The sequence below is a fragment of the Triticum urartu genome, chromosome 2A (genome assembly GCF_056163025.1).
Source record: "Triticum urartu cultivar PI428250 chromosome 2A, HENAU_Tu73, whole genome shotgun sequence".
NCBI classification, from domain to species: Eukaryota; Viridiplantae; Streptophyta; class Magnoliopsida; order Poales; family Poaceae; genus Triticum; species Triticum urartu.
In genome coordinates, this window is record NC_141874.1 from 495,119,890 (window position 1) to 495,140,978 (window position 21,089).

Below are 21,089 nucleotides of genomic sequence, written 5' to 3' on the forward strand. Positions count from 1 at the left end.
AAGGTAGTTTGGAGTCCCGGATATGATCATGGACATGACGAGGAGTCTCGAAATGGTCAAGACGTAAAGATCGATATATGAGACAATTATATTCGGACACCGAAAGTGTTCCGGGTGATTTCGGAGAAAACCGAAGTGCCAGAGGGTTACCGGAACCCCCGGGAGAAATATTGGGCCTTATGGGCCTTAGTGGAGAGAGAGGACTGGCCTAGGGCAGGCCGCGCACCCCTCCCCCTCTGGTCCGAATTGAACTAGGAGGGGGGGGGGCGCCCCCCTTTCCTTCTCCCTCCCCCCTTCCTTTCCCCCTCCTAGTAGGAGTAGGAAAGAGGGGAGTCCTACTCCTACTAGGAGGAGGACTCCTCCTCCTGGCGCGCCATAGAGGGCCGCCGGCCTCCCCCTTGCTCCTTTATATACGGGGGCAAGGGGCACTTCTAGACACAGAAGTTGATCATTAATCCCTTAGCCGTGTGCGGTGCCCCCCTCCATCATAATCCACCTCGATTATATCGTAGCGGTGCTTAGGCGAAGCCCTGCGTCGGTAGCAACATCATCACCGTCAACACGCCGTCGTGCTGACGGAACTCTTCCGTGAAGCTCTGCTGGATCGGAGTTTATGGGACGTCATCGAGCTGAACGTGTGCTGAACTTGGAGGTGTTGTGCGTTCGGTACTTGGATCGGTCAGATCGTGAAGATGTTCGACTACATCAACCGCCTTCTCATAACGCTTCCGCTTACGGTCTACGAGGGTACGTGGACGATACTCTTCCCTCTCGTTGCTATGCATCACCATGATCTGGCGTGTGCGTAGATTTTTTTTGAAGTTACTACGTTCCCCAACACCAGGATCGCGTCAAACATGGCGTCGGGCGACGAGGCCGGCTGGGCGCCATCGTTTTCGTCCTCGACGGCGGCCTCGGCTCTCACGGCGTACTCCTCCAGAATGTTGGCCTCTCGTGGAGCAGGAGCTCGTGGGGCAGCGCGGGAGGCTGGGATCCGACGGCACTGTTGCGGATTCAAAACAGACACTGATAAGATCGTATTGCAGTTTTGCAATCTGTCACATGGTTGCCACATACATATTTTCATAAAGTAAAGTATCATTTATTAAAAAAAAACTTACTCGTAACTTCAAAAAAAAGTCGCCTCCTCCCTTTTCCAACCCCCGCTCCCCACCAGGCCACTCCCTCCGTCTCTCGGCAGACGCAAAAAGGGATGAAAAACCAAACTTCTCCCGCAAGACTGGCTCGCACCAAATCGCATCGCCCTTCGAGTCGCCCCTCACTGATCCCTTCGCGTCCTGCTTCCCAAGCCACAGCCCCCAGGCCCCCACGCCCAGCTCCTCCCGCTCCGATTTCACAGCCGGCGAGCTAGCCATGTCGATTCGGCCGCTGTTGCTGCCGGAGCCGCCGGGCGAGGTGGATCGGGCGCCGGAGATCTTCGCGGGTGGCGTGGCCGCGGTGCGCCGCGCAGTCGTCATCGGGAACGGCTGCGCCGGCGCCGAGAACCAGTGCCTCGGCCTCGTCCGCGCCCTCGGCCTGGCCGACCGCCTCACGCTCTACGTAAGCAGAGCGCCGCCCCTCTCGTTTCCTCTCGTCCTGCTATGACTGTGTGACAGGATCGTTGTTAGTGCCCTTGTTAATCATGTCATCAGCTTAGCGTGGCATCGCGTATTGCGATTTAATTATTTGCTTAGTTAATTTTACTAGAATAAAGGCCGTTGCTTGCAACCAATTTACTTGCAACGGAGAAGATTAGGCGGATGTGTATAATTTAGTTACTGGAATTATGTTTTGTTTGAAGTACATGTACCAGGAGCCTATTCAGGTATTTTCTAAAAGTGAATTCTCTAGAAGAGGATCAAAAGTAGTGGATTCTAGAATTATCCGGTTGAGCCTATTCAGGTATTCCCTAAAAGTGAATTCTCTAGAAGAAGCTCTAAATATGTATTTGGCTTCTTGGATGCTTATCAGACGCCACAAAGCATTTCAGATGATGTGGCGTTTTGTTAGCTCTTCTTTTGCACTCAGCTTTGATAAGAGGTTGATTTGATCATCTTATATTTTTGCTGTAACATTATACTACCTTGACATGGCTGTTGTTAGATACTATGTTAGAGCATCTCTAGCAGAGTCACCATATTGGCAGCCTCCAAAACATGTAGGGAGCACGCTCCGTAATATTATGGAGGCTGCCGAGGCAACGCGCAAACTCAAATGCGCCATATTGCAGCCTCCATATTATTTTCTTTTTTTATTGCATCACCTCAATACTCATACACTCAATTTGAGGGATTGAACACTTGACTAAACATTGCGTTACAAAGTTGTTACATGGAGGGAGAAAAGTCGATTAATGACATTTTTATATCATATGTGTTCAAAATTTGTCTCTTTTACATATATTTAGTGACTATAGCTTGATTTTGAGCCCCATGTCGATGGTAAATGCCATGCACGGGGGCACATATGTGCCGAGTCTAGACGAGGCGGTGTGACAGTCCGTCGCGGTTCAGGCTGGAGCGGCGGAATTGGGTGACCTCGTCTTCGTCCCATTCCTGTCCCGTGCGGTCGTCGAGGTCGGGGATGGCTTTATAAGTGGGGGCAAGGCCCAATATGGCGTGATTCGTCCGAATCTGACCGTCTCTGTGTTGAGTTTGCGCCATCTGTCATGCTTCCTCTCCACCACAAAATCCGCCGATGCCTTCTCGTACTCAAGCTAGACAGCGTGGTCCCTCCCCGCCGCCAACGCCTGCCTGACGATGGTCTCGAAGATTTTGTTGTGGCAAGATCCCTCCTGCGCAGCCTCCAACGCGCCGCGGCAGTCCATCTCCTCATCGATTTCGGCGGCCTCTTCCTCCACTTCCTTGTCGAGCATCCGTTCCTCCTCCTCCAAGAGCGGAACCCAGTCCAGCTGAAGGGGAAGCGGCATGGTGAAAGTAGAGGCGAAGAGGAAGTGGAGCTCTGGGGCAACACGGGGTGGCGACGGCCTTTTTATAGGACCAGGCAGCGGGAAAACATGGCGGCAGATTGCACGGGCAGTTGGGCATGCGGCATCCGCCATTAATTGGCCCGTTTCCCGCTGAGATGAGCTTCTGCTGTCCGCGCTATTGGCATGGAAGGAAGATGGGCCGCACGGGAGGATGAGGAGAGAGGTGAAACTTTCCTCCTGCGTGGGCGGTTAGTGATGGAGCGCGCTCCAAAGCAACACCCCACGGCCTCCAAATATGGAGGCTCGGGGGGCTTGATTTGGAGCGGCCTCCATAAATTACGGCGATCCAGGGCGGGATGACGACTCTGCTAGAGCAGACTTTCCGGTCAAAATCGCCAAACAGGCGGTTAAGGATCGAGCCGATATGGCGACTCTACTAGAGTTGCTCTTATATGGCAACTAGTCATCATTCCTAAACGCAAGCTGCTAGAGAGTAAGAGCAACATGTTCAAGGCTTGGTTTTGGAGGTGTAATCATGGTTTAAGCACAACATAGCCTTGACCTCAGTAAGTAGTGTAAGAGGATTGCTTCTAGCTTTTAGAGGGGTTCGTTAATTGTCACTACAGTCTCTTCTTTTAAAACTTTTACCATGTCAGTGTTGTAGTCTGTTGCTGCAAATTAGGGGGGTAAACATTATTGTCACCCTGTCAAGTTAATTCTGAAACGTCTCATCCACTTAATTCTCAGATGGCGATTTTTGGATTTGGTACCGCTTAATTCTTGGCCTGGCCTTTGCTCTGTGCATTCATGGGGTTTCAGCAGCATGTAGTGCCTTAGTGCTCTCTTTGTCATGTGGTGTCCATGGATTGAATTTTGGGTTGTGACGTACTGATTGGAATCTGGGAATGGCTCTACCTTCAAATACTCTAAATAGATTGTCATTTCTTTCTGGATTGCTGTTACTTATAGTCCTGCATGGGCTCAGTTAACAACATAGTAAATAAGAAAACCATGCCAGTGAAAAGTTAATATAATGCTTGTCATTTCTGTCTAGTCTGTAGTTACTCATATGCATGTGTATTAGTTCGGTTAACAATATAAATAGGAACTTAATATAATGCAAATTCTTATTGATATTCGCTATCTTTATCTTTCTCGGTATTTTTCTTAGGTCCAATTATATAACTATGTCACTGACCTCTTCAGTATGCTTTTTTTTTTTTGCCGTTCTTATGGATCTTGAGTACTCTCATTATTAACTTTTTTGTTGAAATATGTTTTGTCATGCAGCGTATTATCAGGCCAACCGGAGGAATCAACAAGTGGCTGCACTTTCTCCCTATCTCCTTGCATAAAATGGTGGACCAAGTACTCAGACATATACTGTCTAACACGACATTCACAACACTGTTTCAAGGAAAACTGTCAGCACCTTATCCTGTCAGTAATGTTCAATCTCTTGGATTGTCTTCTATACTAGAAGCAGATTCCAAAAGGATAGTGACAATGGTCCGTGATACCTTCGAGAAGTAAGGTTCACATTTCTTATATTGTTGCTTATGTCGTTGATTACTTTATTACCTGGTCTAACAACTTTATGACTTAATTATAAGTTATAATCACCACACTGACTGCTTATGGCTGAGCTTGTGTTGGTATATCAGGAAGATATAGTAGAATCATATAATTCGTTTTCATTTCTCTTCTTGGTGATGGAACCTGTAAGAATATGTCATATCAGTATCACTATCGTGACATACCACTATGTCGAACATGTCATATCCTTGAATACTTGTACCATACTTCCAGGAAGAACATTTGAAAGAGAATGTGTTCTTTCATGAATTTGAAATAGGCAACCTATTAAAACATACTTCTGATTGGTCAGTTTCATATGAAAAATGTAGGCTAGCCTAAACATTCTTTAGTATGTTTGCGCCATAAGTATTCAAACGTTCCTGGCATATAGTTCTTCTGCTCTATTTCCTCAAAGTTTGATTCGCTTTCAGGGAAGGCCTGGCCATAGTTGTTGCTTGTGGCCGTGATACCATACCATATGCAAGCTCTGTAAGGTGTTTAGCTCCAGATAATGTCTTTGTCATTCAGGTAGGATACTGAAACAAATATCAGTGGCTTATTTGATAATTTTTCAGTTGTTACTCAGCTAGGGATATGAGCCATTGTGCTGCTTGCCATCCAAATTTGAGCTGAGTTTAATTATACTGTATTTTCTATGTCAGATACAACACCCCAGGTATCGCCTTGATAGGTTCGATTTGGTGGTGACTCCTCGCCATGATTACTACGCTTTAACTGCAAAGGGACAACAAGAAGTACCGTGGCTTTTCCGGAGATGGATTACTCCACGAGAACCACCCGGTCCGAATGTGGTATGCTGCTTTTTTTTTCCTTGCAAATCTTCATATGTTTTCATCCAGCTGTTCTAGTTCTAAACTTTGAACGTTGGAAAGCTAGGTCCTGACGTCTGGAGCACTTCACCAAGCAGATTCTGCTGCACTACGCATTGCTGCTACAAACTGGCATGATGAACTTGCTCCCTTGCCAAAGCCATTGGTAGTAGTAAATATTGGAGGACCAACAAGTAAACTCCTCCTTCCCTTCCTGCCTACATGTTAGAGAAAATCTGTCGTATCCCTGTTTCACGACATGCCATTGAACAAGCCACTGCGTTGCCAAATCGATGTCCTCCATATCATTTAGTGCAGTACACGAATGTGAAGCTCATGTTCTGGATTTTCTGTTGAAGGCTGGGGCCTCATGCCCATGCCCCCTATCTCACCTAGTAGCAATGTCTATGTAACCCCCCATCATTTCTGCACGCCAGTTGGAGTAGTTCATCGAATGGTTGGCTGCCCCACCATCTGTGACACACTACACATAACTACAAAACAGATGACTTATTTGACTGTGGCAAGAGAACCAATTTATGGGCCTGTTTGGTTTCCAGCCTAAGGTTGCCACGCCTAACCTTAGTCATGCCACAACATTCTAGGCATGTGTTTGGTTCATTGCCACACTTGTGGCTTGCCATATGGTCCACATGTCATAGGCTCAATTTTTTGCCAAATCTTGCCACACTTGTGGTGGCCATTTTGTTAGCCACACTTTTTGTGGCAGCCACACTTTGCCTAAGGTTAGTTGTGGCAAAGTTATTAGTCATCAACCAAACAGGCCCTATATCTTGACCTACTGATTTATCCTGCCCTTTCCTTTTTGTTTGGGTTTGGTACGCATATTATCGAGTAAGAACAATCTCATGTTATTCAGTAGCCGATATTTCATGCACTCTGGATTAGAACAGCATTTGTGTTAGAGTATGCCAATTGAATAAATTTGATGTCTTTAGCTGTAGTATGCTTTAATGCAATAATAGGTATAAATATAATACATTTTACATCTTAAAAGATGGGGTTGTTGCCTTGTTGGGTTACTTTAATAGACAGGGTTGCCAACTTAAATAAGGTTTTGTTACTAATTGCAAACACTCAACTCTAATATACATCACCTGAAACAAAGTATTTTGTATCATGAAGATAAACCTTCCGAACTGAGATGGAGTACGTGCATTTTCTGAATGCCTTAATCCCAAATTTACACTTTATCAGGAATTCCATTGTTATACTGCGTTTTTCTTCTTACAAAATCATGAAACCAAGCAGGACAAGTTATTTTTATTTGCATCTGATCATGTATCGCACAATTTAATTGTGGAATTTAAGTTAGACTGTATGCTCATAGAAACAGGACATGGTAAATAAATTTCGAAGCCGCGCCTTCCATTTTTCTCATTCGTGTAAACTCTTGCATTCCACATGTTTTCTCTTCATCTTACTCCCTCCATACACAGGAGTGGCGTCTTGGGATGTGTGCAGTGAAACTTCTAAATATCTGGCCAATGATATCTGTATGATTATTTAGATTGGAGTTAACCACATTAAAATGATAAAAGATACTTCAAAAAATTTATTGAAAAATATTTTGGAGACCTGGGTGTGTGAGTTGGGGCGGGGGTATTATTACTACTCTATTTATCTTGTTCAAATTTGCCAAGTTGCTGTTGCTAACAAAATACAAGCATTTTTATGCATTCACTTGCTTCGTACTTTTAGAATTTTGAGACCACAGTTTGAGCAGTTTCTGCTTACATGCTGATATATATAGATCTAATGCATGGCATTTCAATTCTCAGGAAACTGTAATTATGGTGTAGACCTTGCCAAGCAGTTGGTAAGCTCACTGCACAATGTTTCAGAGACCTGTGGAAGTGTCAGAATTTCATTTTCCAGGAGAACACCACAAAAGGTAGGACCATTGGTTGCTCATATCTTGTTTTATGAAATTGTGCACAGTTAATTTTTTGGAACCCTTTTTTTGGCAGGTGTCCGATCTTATATTGAGAGAGTTCAGCACACATCCAAAGTTCTACATTTGGGGTGGTGAAGGTAGATAGTACCAAATAAAAAAAATGGCATTTTCAGATGTTTTGATTTTTCAACGCAATGCAGAATTTATGCTGATCCGAATTTTCATATGCTGCAGAACCTAACCCACACCTAGGGCATCTTGCATGGGCCGATGCTTTCATCATAACAGCAGACTCGATAAGTATGCTAAGTGAGGCGTGCAGCACTGGGTGAGTTAGTGCTGTATACTTATACTCGTTGTTCCTGTTTAGGACAGTAAGTAGCTAAGCTTCCTATTACCTCTCTTTCAGGAAGCCGGTCTATGTTGTTGGAACTGAGCATTGCAGGTGGAAATTCTCAGATTTCCACAACACTCTGCAGAAACGAGGGGCTGTTCGTCCTTTAACTGGATCGGAAGATGTAAGTTTGCTATCCCTTCTCAGTTCACATCTCTCTAGTTACTCCTTATCAAGACCAAATCGTGTACTTCTGTTACAATTTTACCATATTGCGAGAAACGAGAGTGTTCCTTTTCCCCTTTCTGGCCACACATTTCTCAAGAGCAAATTCATGGCATGTCTACATGACCCTTTCCTCCATTGTAGATGTCAGACAGCTGGAGCTACCCTCCTCTGAACGATGCCATTGATGTGGCTGCACGGGTTCGTGAAGTGCTTGCACAACATGGATGGACAGTGGGTTAATAGCGGTCGAATCAGAGAAAAAGAGTGCCATTTTTGCTCCAGTTATGTTCCAAGCCCAGACAATTCAGAGCCCACGTTTCAGTTATCTTAGTTGCATCTGCATGAGGATTTTTTTTGCCATATCACCGATGCAAAGCGAGATCGCTTCTTTGCAGAAGATGGCTATATTTTTGGGAACATACTGCGTAAAGTTTTGAGCAATCACACACAGACAGCAGTGTTTATTCTTGGCATATTCATGCATTATTGTACCTAGTGTTATGCTGTAAAGAATCCGATAGAAGTGCGGACTGAGATTAAAAATCTTTGCCATTGGAACGAGGTGACATCATACATTGGGTTATGTGACTCTGTTAAGTTTATCAGCAGCAAGTCCTACTGGTCTTTTGTGCTACACAAGCATACGACGATACGCATATGCTGCGTTTTGTAATAGTATGGGAAACGTGGATGCCACGTTAGGTTCATCTAGCACATATTTTAAAGTACTACTCCCTTCGTTCCGAATTACTTGTCTTGGATTTGTCTAGATACGACTCATTTTAGTGCTAGATACCCTAAGACAAGTAATTCGGAACGGAGGAAGTACTTGCAAAGCTTAGCACCGTGTGATGGTTTTGGCGATGTTTTGGAATTGACCATAGGTTTGGGGCTCATTCGGTTTGAAGGAAACTAAAATATAAGAATTATGAATAGTATATGAATTTGATAGAATGACATTTGTCATCCTAAAGAATTGTCTTCTCTCAGTTCTTATGCGCAAAATAAGCTTTGAGTTGATGTATTGATTTCTCTTAAAACACAGGAAATAAATAATATTTATATATAATTTCTGTACGCCTTTTCTATATATCGAATCCAAGAAAATTCTATGAAATCCTTGTTTTTATGTTTTTTCTATAAAAATCTTTCAAACCAAATGAGGCCTCGGCCTTTTCATACGCTGGTGAAGATTTTGTAAGATTTCCACGTGGCCTTTGACAGATTGCTGACTTTTGTGAACGTGAAGCCAAGAGAAGCTTCCTACTCCCTTCGTTTCAAAATAGATGACTCAATTTTATATTTTCTCCGTCCGAAAATACTTGTCATCAAAATGGATAAAAAGAGATGTATCTAGAACTAAAATACATCTAGATACATCCCCTTTTATCCATTTTGATGACAAGTATTTCCGAACGGAGTGAGTACTAACTTTAGTAAAGTTAGTACAAAGTTGAGTCATTTATTTTGGAACGGAGAGTAGTATTTACCCCTAATTCGGAAGTAATTGAAACATTAGATTAAATAGTTTACTTTGACCCACTAACAGCATCTACAACCGAATCCCTCATTCTTGCTCTAAACGTTCGATTAGTGTCCGAGCGAGTTTTGGCCACCCAACTGGGCTTCCCATATTTGGATCAAACACTCGGACTGACCGACACTCCCCATAGCCGGCAACTGGGCTTCCCATAGCCACCCAACTAGAGAGGCCTGGACTTGTCCGGGCCCGCCCACCACATAGGAGTAACAGATAGGGCCCACGCGGTCATGTAGAGAGACTGCTGGTCCTACGGGCGCCTCATCCGCTTGCGCCGCTCTGGCATGCCAACCGAGGGAGGAAGCCGGCTATTTAAGCCGGACGACGGCAGTAGCACCCTAGCCCACCCATTTCTTCCCCTTTCTCCTCTCCACCGCCGGCACTTGCACTTCCACCCACCGCTTGCAATGTTGAGGCGTCGGATCACAACCTACATCATGCTCTCTCGGGAGCTGAGGGTGCAACTGTTGGAGCAGATCCAGGCGAGGCGGGTTGCTCGTTTCGCCGTTGGCCTTCCTCTGGATTTGCTAAACCCATCGGAGGATGAAGAGGAGGAGGAGGCGAGGGAGGAGGAGGGGGAGCAGCCGCCAGAAGCAGAGCCCATGGAGGAGGAGGTGTTGGAGGAGGCGTTGCTGGTTGCGGGCTTCGCCATGGCGGACGCAGAGGCAAAGTACGAGGCCACCCAAATGATGGAGATGGCGCAGCACACCGCCATCCTTGAGTCCACCCAAGATGAGGACTACGTCGAGGCCAACCGGCAGTTCATCCAGCAAGAACAGGCGACGACGGAGGCGCTATTCGCCAAATTAGAGTCCGGGAAGATGTCGGAGCTTCCACAGGCGCATGAGCATTTGCACTTGCCCGTCTACCCGGTATCGGGCACGGAGATCATCGATATCTCTAACGATGAGTAATTTTACCTATGTATGTAATACATAGGTCTTTTTTTGCATGGGCATTATAAATTTGATGTATGGAGTTTGAGTTTTATGGTTGTGGAGGACGTTTTTGGTGTGGTGTTCGGTCACTGTCCGCTGACGCGTTCGGGGGCGTTCGCAAGCGCTTGGGGGTCGGCTTTTGGGTATTACGGTTGTAGGTGCTCTAGACTTCACAACGTCGGCCCTTGCCCGCATTCGCTGTTGTCCCCTTATATCTAAACCCTCAAATCCATACAAGGCCTGAATCATCCTTCTTCGGGGGGCACAGACGGCCTGAGTTTGCTCCGTTGTGAGCTCAACGGCGGCCCAGCTCCGCTTCGCACGGATCCAGACACATGCATCCTTGTAGCCAATCGTCGTTGCAAGGCACACCTTCTTCCTTTCACGGAGGGAACGTTGTCCCTTGACCCCGGCTGTGTCGCTACAATGGCAACATCCGGCGCATCTGTGCCCTTGTGCATTGTTGGCATTGGCCTCCGACTCCGAGCTTGACGTCGCGGGGACAAGGACCCAAGAGGCCATCCTCGGATGCTCTCTTAGCGGCGAGTTGGGCCCTCCTCTCATTGGGCGCCTAATGCAGTGACAACACGGACAATCGGTGTGAGCTTACGTTGGAGGCGACGGCACCAATGGATGCCATCTGAAGTGGCAGATAAGGCACCCGACTAGTGGATCCGCTGCGGGCTTGCTCCGATGGTGGTGCTAGGCCATCTTTCCTGTAACACCCCCAGTGTCATGCTATAGTGACCTCACACTAATGGTGCCATATCATCAAGTTTAACTAAGCCAAATTGCCACTTGATAAAAATCAAAGCAAATTCAAATTTCAAGTCAAATTATTATTTCTTCAATCAATAATACAAAAATGTTGGTTACGTTGCAAATAATCACTAAGGAATTATCATGTAGAAATCAACATCATTTGGCCCACAAAAAAATTTCAGGAAAAATAATAAATGGTCCACCAGCAGATATTTTGGCCTTTTCAAAATAAAACAAACACTTATGCTTTTCCAAACATTGTGGAACTTTGTGTGTGGTCTAGTAATATTGTGTGTAATTTATTTGCAAAGTTTCATTCAAAGCAAACATTGGTTGGTGGGCCAACTTAATGCAAAACAACGGCAGAAGTACAAAATGGAAAAAGAAAAGAAAAGAAAACGATTTAAGCATGGTGGACTAGTAAGGCCCAGCCCAACATGGGGCTCCTTCTACCTCCTGCTACAGGAGGGGGCAGATGCCGTGGCGGCCATCCATAGCGCCGGGGCTACCTGTCGCCCATCCCGCGGCTTCCGCCAAATGGACAAGACCACCCTCACCTTCCCTCGAACCCTAGACGCGATTTTTTCTTCTCTCGCTCGCTCCCTCGACTGTTTCTTCCACCCCCGAGTGCACTCATCGACGCCACCTCATCGTCCGTGTGGACAGGAGCCTCCCCGAGCCACAAGGTGGTGTCCCAGGGGTGCGCCGTCGTCGACCCCGTACCCTACGACGACCGATTCAAGCAAGGCTACGCCGAGCGGTCGTCATTGACTCGTTCCTCTACCTCGGACGCCACCCCCCATTGTTGTCGATGCGCTCCTCCCCGAGCCCCTCTGGCTTCACCGAGACGTCTGCGAGCCCCCCTTGTGAGCTCCTCCTCCGACCTCCCATTCCTCAACCTTGACCCGTCGCCGTAGTCGCCCGCATCCGACGAGTCCTCCATGGACGGGAGCTTCGCTCCTGTGTGTGCATGTGTTGTCTTGCTGCTCTTACTATTGCGCCACCCCTGCCGCCCCCGACCGGCCCTCACTTCTGTCGCACGTGCACACCCATGCCCGTCTGCTCATGCGGCTCTGCTCGCCTCCTACTCCCGCCGCCGCCGGCCGAACCCGCCTTTGTCGTGCGGCCCCTAGCCGCAAGCCCTGCCACGCCTCGGCCGTCCGCGCCTGTCCTGTGTGCACCCCCGCCGCTGCTCGCCCCTGCACCACGCTCGCCGCAAGCGTTGCCACCTGCTGCTGGCGTCGCCCGCCTGCCCTTGCCCGCGCGTGGCCGCACCATGCCACTTCCGTGGTCTTGCGCTGACGCCGGGCCCTGCTCCCCACAGCCCTCCGCTGTGGCCTCTCTGGCCACCGGTGTTAACCGCCGGCCTGAGTGGCCTGTTACACTAACCCACCCCGCTGACCCACTGACACGTGGGTCCCTACCGCTAATTAAATTTAGTTTAAAATAAACTCTGTTGGGGTCCGTACTTTCATTAGTGCAATCTCTCAACAATGCTAATATAATTGGATCATATAACCATCTCTCAACGTGCGATGAAGAATAACTCCAAAGTTCCTATCTAGCGGAGAACATAAGCAGAATTTGTTTGTAGCTATTCTTTCCAATCGATCTATCCAAGAGTTTGTACTAAAATAACACCAAGTTATTCTTTCCAATCGATCTATCAAGAGCTCATACTAAAATAACAGTAAGTTATTCTTTCCGATCGATCTATCAAGAGTTCATACTAAAATAACACCAAAGCAAGTTCAGATTCATTATACTCAATCCAACACAGAGAATCTCAAAGAGTGCCCCAAGATTTCTACCGGAGAAACAAAAGACGAGAACGTGCATCAACCCCTATGCATAGATTACTCCAATGTCACCTCGGGAATCCGCGAGTTGAGTGCCAAAACATATCTCAAGTGAATCAATATAATACCCCATTGTCACCACGGGTATTCATATGCAAGACATATATCAACTGATCTCAAATCCATAAAAGTATTCAATCCGATGAAATGAAATATCAAAGGGAAAACTCAATTCACAACAAGATAGAGAGGGGAAAACACCATATGATCCAACTATATTAACGAAGCCCGCGATACATCAAGATCGTGACATCTCAAGAACACGAGAGAGAGATTAAACACATAGCTACTAGTACAAACCCTCAGCCCCGGGGGTGGACTACTCCCTCCTCATCGTGGTGGCCGCCGGGATGATGAAGATGGCCACCATGATGATTCCCCCCTCTGGTAGAGTGCCGGAACGGGGTCTAGATTGGTTTTCGGTGGCTACAGAGCCTTGCGGCGGCGGAACTTCTGGTCTAGGGTTATTTCTGACGGTTTCTCTATTTATAGGATTTTTTGGCGTCAGTTTCACACGAAGATGGGCCTCGACATGAGCACAACCCACCGGGGTAAGCCAGGCCCACCAGGCGCGCCCTAGTGGGTTGTTCCCTCCTCGTGGATCTTCTGGCCCTCCCACGAAGCTTCGGGGGTCTCTTTTGTTCCAAAAAAATCATCAAAAAGTTTCAGCTCATTTGGAGAACTTCCATTTCTGCACAAAAAACAACACCACGGTAGTTCTGCTGAAAACAGCGTCAGTCCGGGTTAGTTCCATGCAAATCATACCAAAAGCGTATAAAATTGTTGTAAACATGGCATGAATACTTCATAAATTATAGATATGTTGGAGACGTATTAGCATCCCCAAGCTTAATTCCTACTTGTCCCCGAGTAGGTAGATGATAAAAGAAATAATTTATGAAGTGTGAATGCTAGCAAAGTGCATAAGTTTGATCAGTGATAATTTCAATCACTTTTCCTAGCATCAAAACATCAATTCTTTTTCATAAAACTTATCATGATAAAGTAGCAATTGAAAATGGAATATTTGTTGTGGAAAGCTACCTATCATATTCATCACATATTCTTTCTTTTGTAGTATGGACATTTGGACTTTTATATGGTTCAAAGTAATAGTCTAGTTTTGACATGAGGACTTAAATACTCAAGCGTACCAACAAGAAACCATGTCTTTTCAAAATATCAATGCTAAAATAAGTTATCCCTAGCCCATGATGCTCAATCATTGATCCATTCATGAAACACACTCGCATATTAGCTACACCCAATACTCAAGTACGATCATAGTGCCCCCTAGTTGGTGCTTTATAAGAGAAGATGGAGACTCAAATAAAAATAAAAATTTTATAAAGTAAATAGAAAGTCCCTTCGCAAAGGGAAGTAGGGATTTGTAGAGGTGCCAGAGCTCAAAGCGAAAAAGATAGAGATAAAAACATTTTTGGTGGCATGCTTTTGGGCGAAGCTACGCGTCCACCGACCGATTTTCTATTTTTATCTGTCGCCTCGACGACCGTTGGATGCCCGACCTGATAGCTGCCCGATCTACAACAATGCTCTTGTTGCAAGATCTGGTCTTCTCTGATTTCCTGCAACAATGCTCTTGTTGCAAGATCTAGTCTTCTCTGATTTCCTGCAACAATGCTCTTGTTTCCTGAAGCTCCAACTAGCAAATCCCATCAACAATATTCGATGTGCTCTTGTTTCTGAAACACTAGCTCTGTTCCACTCTGAATCATGAACACCTGCGTGAAAAAACAATAGCTCTGTTTCGGAAACAGTAGCTCTGTTTCAGAAACAACAACTTAGTTTCAGAAATGGCTCCGGCGACTCCGGCAAAGGTGCGATGCACTGGCGGATGTTGCGACAACGGCGGAGCGGGAGGCGGGGTCGATGTTGTGCTTCTCAACTGCGCTTGAAGCAATGCTATATGTAGAAGCAGAAGCGGCAGGCTGGGAACACGTGGGCCAGAGTTGCAGCAAGCATCAGCAGCCGTGGTAGACGACTGATGGAGAGGGGTCTTTGGTTGAGTGCGGGGCAGCGAGTACACGAGAGAAAGGAGAAGAAGAGACAAGGATGAAAATTCTCGATGGAAAGGATGGACAAGGTTGGGCCGGGACCACCGGGGCACGTGGCGAACACCAAAGGCGGCTAATGGAGCAGTGGAAATCAGCCGGTTGAATAGGATCGTTCCCCATGCTTTTCCTGTCAACAAAAATGACTTACTCCCAACACTTTCCATGCTAGATATATCATAGGCGGTTCCCAAACAGAAAATGAAGTTTATTCCTTTTTTCAACCATATTTTCACTTTCCATGGCTAACCGTATCCACGGGTGCCTTCCATACCAACACTTTCCAAGGAATTTATTATTTGACAACATAAAGTAAATTCATTTTTTATTTCGGGACTGGGCATCCCTAATACCTTTGCCTTACTCTCGTGCAATGACAAGTGAATAAACACTCATCGTGATAATAACACATCTAGCATGGAAAATATTGGCCACCCTCACTGCCTCGCGAGCGGTACGAGCACACAAAAGAGAAATTTATTTTGAAAATTAGAGATAACACATACAAATTTGCTTAGAACGGCAAAAGAATACCACATATAGGTAGGTATGGTGGACTCATGTGGCAAAACTGGTTTAAAAGATTTTGGATACACAAGTAGTGATCATACTTAGTGCAAAATGAAGGCAGCAAAAGATTGGGAAGCGGCCAACCAAGAAATGAATAATCTCTTAAGCGAGCATTGAGCATAATTAACACCGAATAATGCACCACAAGTAGGATGTAATTTCATTGCACAACTATTAACTTTCGTGCTTGCATAGGGAATCACAAACCTTAACACCAATATTCTTACTAAAGCATAATTACCCATCAACATGACCCACATATCACATCATCATATCTCAAAACTATTACGAGGAATCAAGTTTATTTTGTCCAATGATCTTCATGGAAATTTTTATTATATCCTTCTTGGATATCTATCACTTTGGAACTAATTTTCATGTATTGCTTTTGATAATCTCAAACAAATATAAGTGAAGATCATGAGCATACTATTTATTTATCTCAAAGTAATTTAAGTGAATCAAGAGAGAATTTCTTCAAAAATACTAAAGCACAGCATGCTCAAAAAGATATAAGTGAAGCACTAGAGCAAATGGCAAGCTACTCCAGAAAGATATAAGTGAAGATCAAGCGAGTGGTTAAGTAAATATGTAGCTATTTGAGGACTCTCTCTTATTCAAAAACTTTCAGATCTAAGCATTTTATTAAAACAGCAAGCAAAAACAAAATAAAATGACATTCCAAGAATAGCACACATCATGTGAAGAAGCAAAAACTTAGGCTCAACTGATACTAACCGATAATTGTTAATGAAGAAAGGTGGGATGCCTACCGGGGCATCCCCAAGCTTAGATGCTTGAGACTTCTTGAAATATTATTTTGGGGTGCCTTGAGCATCCCCAAGCTTGAGCTTTTGCGTCTCCTTAATTCCTCTCATATCACGGTTTTTCTAAATCTCAAAAGCTTCATCCACACAAAACTCAACAAGAACTCGTGAGATAAGTTAGTATAAACCAATGCAAAACCTTATCATTCTATACTGTAGCAAATCACTAAAATTATTATTCAACATTTCATACTAAATGCCTCTGCATATTTAATACTCCTATCCTCAAATAGAATCATTAAACAAGCAAACATATGCAAACGATGCCAACATAACAGCAATCTGCCAAAACAATACAGTCTGTAAAGAATGCAAGATTATCAATACTTATTAAACTCCAAAGATTATGAAAATTTACCACACTGTAGAAAATTTATCAGATCTTATTTTTCAAAAATTTTCAACATTTTATCACATTCTGACTTTTCTAGGGAATTTTTGCAACAGCGGTAAACTTTCGGTTTTCAGACAGCAACATGTAGGCTTGCAAAATAAGCATGGTAAAGGCTACCATTGCCACTTTTATTGAAATAAAAGGTGTAAAACATTACTCTAAATAAAATAAAGCAAATACTAACAAAATAAAATGATGCTCCAAGCAAAACTCATATCATGTGACGAATGAAAATATAGCCCCAAGTAAGATTATCGATAATGTTGGAGACGAAAAAGGGGATGCCTTCCGGGGCATCCCCAAGCTTAGTTGCTTGGATCTTCCTTGAATATTGCCTTGGGGTGCCTTGGGAATCTCTAAGCTTAGGGTCTTGTCACTCCTTATTCTCCTCATATCGACATCTCACCCAAAACTTGAAAACTTCAATCACACAAAACTTAACGGAACTTTGTGAGATAGGTTAGTATGATAAAAAGCAAACCATTTCACTTTTGTTATTGTCAAAGACAAGATTCATAATTGTTTCCACACAATGCCTACTGAAGAATACCATTTCCACAATTATTGAGCAATATAAGCCATAGAAACTAGAAAACAAGCAAACTTTGCATTGAAAACGGAATCTGTCAAAAACATAACAGTCTGTAGTAATCTGTACTCTAACCATACTTATGCTACTCCACAAATTCTGAAAAATTAGGAAAACCTGGGAAATTTGTCTATTAATCTTCTGCAAAAAGAATCAACATTTTATCACGTATCTGTTAAAAATGAGAATAGTTTTCCTGAGCGCAAAAGTTTCTGTTTTTCAGCAATATCAAATCAACTATCACCGTAAGCCACCCCAAAGGTCTTACTTGGCACTTTATTGAAATGAAAGCAATAAAACATGATTACTATAGTAGCGTAATCATGTGAACACACAAAAACAGTAGGTAAAAGTGTTGTGTTGTCTCCCAACAAGCGCTTTTCTTTAATGTATTTTAGCTAGGCATGACGAGTTCAATGATGCTCGCATAAAAGATAAGAATTCAAACATAACAAGAGCATCATGAATCATAAGACTAGCACATTTAAGTCTAACCCATTTCCTATGAATAGGGATTTTGTGAGCAAATAATTTATGGGGCAAGAATCAACTAGCATAGGAAGGAAAAACATGTGCAACTTCAAAACTTTCAACATATAGAGAGGAAACTTGATATTATTGCAATTCCTACAAGCATAAGTTCCCCCATAATAATAATTTTCAGTAGCATCATGAAAAAATTCAACAATATAACCATCACATAAATCATTCTTTTCATGATGCATAAGCATAGAAATTTTGTTACTCTCCACATAAGCAAATTTATTCTCATCAATAGTAGTGGGAGCAAACTCAACAAAATATCTATCATGAGAGTGAAAATTAAAATCATGATGACAAGTTTCATGGTTATCATTATTCTTTATAGCATACATGTCATCACCATAATCATCATAGATAGCAACTTTGTTATCATAATCAATTGAAGCCTCATCCAAAATGGTGGATTCATCACTAAATAAAGTCATGACCTCTCCAAATCCACTTTCATCATTATAATCATCATAAATAGGAGGCATGCAATCATTATAACAAATTTTCATATCAAATCTTGGGGGACTAAAAATATCATCTTCATCAAACATAGCATCCCCAAGCTTACGGCTTTGCATATCATTAGCATCATGGATATTCAAAGAATTCATACTAACAACATTGCAATCTTGCCCATCATTTATACCAAACATTCTATTGAATTCTTCTTCTATTAATTGAGCACAATTTTACTTTCCATCATTTTTGTGAAATACATTATAAAGATGAATAATATGATGCAACCTCAATTCCAATTTTTTGTAGTTTTCTTTTATAAACCAAACTAGTGATAAAACAAGAAACTAAAAGATTCAATTGCAAGATCTAAAGATATAGCTTCAAGCACTCACCTCCCTGGCAACGGTGCCAGAAAAGATCTTCGTTAACAGGATGTGAGTGCCGCTTACCTAACCTCCCCGGCAACGGCGCCAGAAAGAGCTTGATGTCTACTACGCAACTTTATTCTTGTAGACACGTGCTGGGCCTCCAAGCACAAAGTTTTGTAGGACAGTAGCAATTTTCCCTCAAGTGGATGACCTAAGGTTTATCAATCCGTGGGAGGCATAGTATGAAGATGGTCTCTCTCAAACAACCCTGCAACCAAATAATAAAAAGTCTCTTGTGTCCCCAACACAGCAAATACAATGGTAATTTGTATAGGTGCACTAGTTCGGCGAAGAGATGATGATACAAGTGTAATATGGATAGTAGATACACTACAAAAAAAGACACATCCGTGACATTTTGGGCCGAACGAACTTTTTTCTGTCATGCTTATGACACTTCTATGACGATAATTGTGACAAAACCCGGTATCATCATAGATGTGGTGGGCTCCTACTTCTATGACAAAAAAGCATGACAGAAAATGGGCTTTTCGTCCTGGGCGAGCCGGAGACACAGCTGCATGACATTCTTTGGGCCGTCCATGATGGAGAAAACCGTGGTAGAAGCGAGGGCGAGGAAAATATCAGGGGAGTTCCCGATTATGGTGGGTGGTCGGGAGCCGAGCGATGCGCATTTCTCTCGTACGTACGCGCGTGTGTGCGAGGCATTGCGCTCTAACTGAACTCGGGCGATTGCACTATAGGCTACGTGTTATTGAACCCGAGCGATCGATCGATCCCTTACTGTTAACTGAACCCGAGTGATTCCTTCGCTACTGCTGCTAACTGAAGCCGATCGATGCTGCCTCTTGATGAACAGTGAGCGTTGTTGGGGGTTTGGATGAACAGTTCCCAATGGGGGGTTGGATGAACAGGACCCCGTGGTAGTAGAGGCCATTGCCACTGGATGAACAGGACCCCGATCGATCGAGCCGGTGGATGAACAGGACCCCGTGGAGGGCTGGATGAACAAGACCCCATGGAGGGCTGGTTGAACGATAGCTGGTGGAGGGCTGGTTGAACAGTAGCCGGTAGAGGGTTGGATGAACAGTAGCCCATGGAGGGGTGGTTGAACAGGACCAAATGTAGAGGGTTGGTTGAACAGTAGCCGGTGAAGGAGCGCGCGGTGGAGGCTGGATGAACATGAGCCCGTGGATGAACAGTCGCAGGTGGAGGCTGGAGGAGGTTGACGGGGGATGAACAGTAGCCCATGGAGGTAGTCGACGGTGGATGAACAGTAGCCCGTGGAGGCAGTCGACGGTGGAGATGAACAATATCCCGTGGAGTTCCGTTTTGCGGTACGCCACACCCCTCCTGTCGTGGGTTTGTCACGGCAGATGTCCTCGTGAAAGGACTTAGTTGTGGAGCCATCGCAACGGGTTAGCTTAAAGGGGTTAAACCGGACAAGGGGAGACGGGAGTTTATACTAGTTCGGCCCCTTCAATGAAGGTAAAAGCCTATGTCTAGTTGTGATTGGTATTGCTAGGGTTTCGAAGGCCAGGGAGCGAATCTGCTTTGTCTGGCTTTCGAGTTGTTGTTGTTGTCTGTCCCTAAACCGCGGCCGGGTCGTCCCTTTATATACATAGGTTGATGCCCGCCGGGCTACAGAGTCCCAAAGCCAGTTTATAAACGTATCCGGTTCGGCCTCTTTCTTTCTATCTTACTATACAAGTTACATGACTAGGCCGGTTTACATTTACATATTGTAACTCGCCTTTGGGCCCTCCGTAAAGCGTAGCATCTTTACGTCTTCATGGGCTTCTAATCTTCAAGGAGTCAACCCGGCTACATAAGACCGGTTTACCTCCAGTAGTAATATCCCCAACATTAGGCCCCAGATTGGTTTGAACTTGTTCATGTCAATCTTCCACACTTTAGAAAAAATCTTCTCTCTTGTCTTCATTTTTGATCTTGTAAACCGCCGTGACGTCATACTTCAAAATTACGATAAACCGTCCTGACGTCATCCGTCCGTTGATATCGGAGATTTCCTTCATTTAATATATATCCATTTGTCGAGGCGACACCTTTATTAACTTATCCATATTTTGGACTCCTCAATTCCCGCACTTGCCATTTTTCACTTCGCCTTATAAATAGGACCGAGGGGTCATTTTTACTGTTTCCCCCCGTGCCTCTTCGCATCGTCTTCCTCGCGCCGCTCAGCCTCTGGAACTCCGCCGTCACCGTCGACCGTCGTTTCTGCTCTGACCTGGGCCGCTGCATCGCCCTGAACGCACCAGAGAACTGCGGTGCCCTTCCGCTTCCTCACTAGCTCCGGTAAGTTCTCTGCTTTTTTC

The 21,089-nt window shown here is 44.6% G+C and overlaps 1 protein-coding gene across 1 annotated transcript; it reads left to right on the forward strand.

The window, feature by feature from the left end:
• The first annotated feature begins 1,181 nt into the window (after positions 1-1,181).
• ELM1 (fission ELM1-like protein (DUF1022)) lies at positions 1,182-8,429 on the forward strand. The gene is made up of 10 exons (XM_048701451.2): positions 1,182-1,560; positions 4,220-4,458; positions 4,939-5,035; positions 5,170-5,319; positions 5,405-5,531; positions 7,140-7,252; positions 7,329-7,392; positions 7,490-7,583; positions 7,665-7,773; positions 7,959-8,429. The coding sequence occupies exons 1-10, from the start codon at positions 1,375-1,377 to the stop codon at positions 8,055-8,057; spliced, it is 1,278 nt and encodes a 425-aa protein (XP_048557408.1). The 5' UTR covers positions 1,182-1,374; the 3' UTR covers positions 8,058-8,429.
• The last annotated feature ends 12,660 nt before the right edge of the window (positions 8,430-21,089 follow it).

Excerpts from the sequence above, each read along its gene's own strand:
- ELM1 (XM_048701451.2), top strand. The coding sequence starts at position 1,375 with ATGTCGATTCGGCCGCTGTTGCTGCCGGAGCCGCCGGGCGAGGTGGAT. Across the intron at positions 5,320-5,404 it reads AACCACCCGGTCCGAATGTG|GTCCTGACGTCTGGAGCACT; the intron begins GTATGCTGCTTT and ends TTGGAAAGCTAG. Across the intron at positions 7,253-7,328 it reads CCAGGAGAACACCACAAAAG|GTGTCCGATCTTATATTGAG; the intron begins GTAGGACCATTG and ends TTTTTTTGGCAG.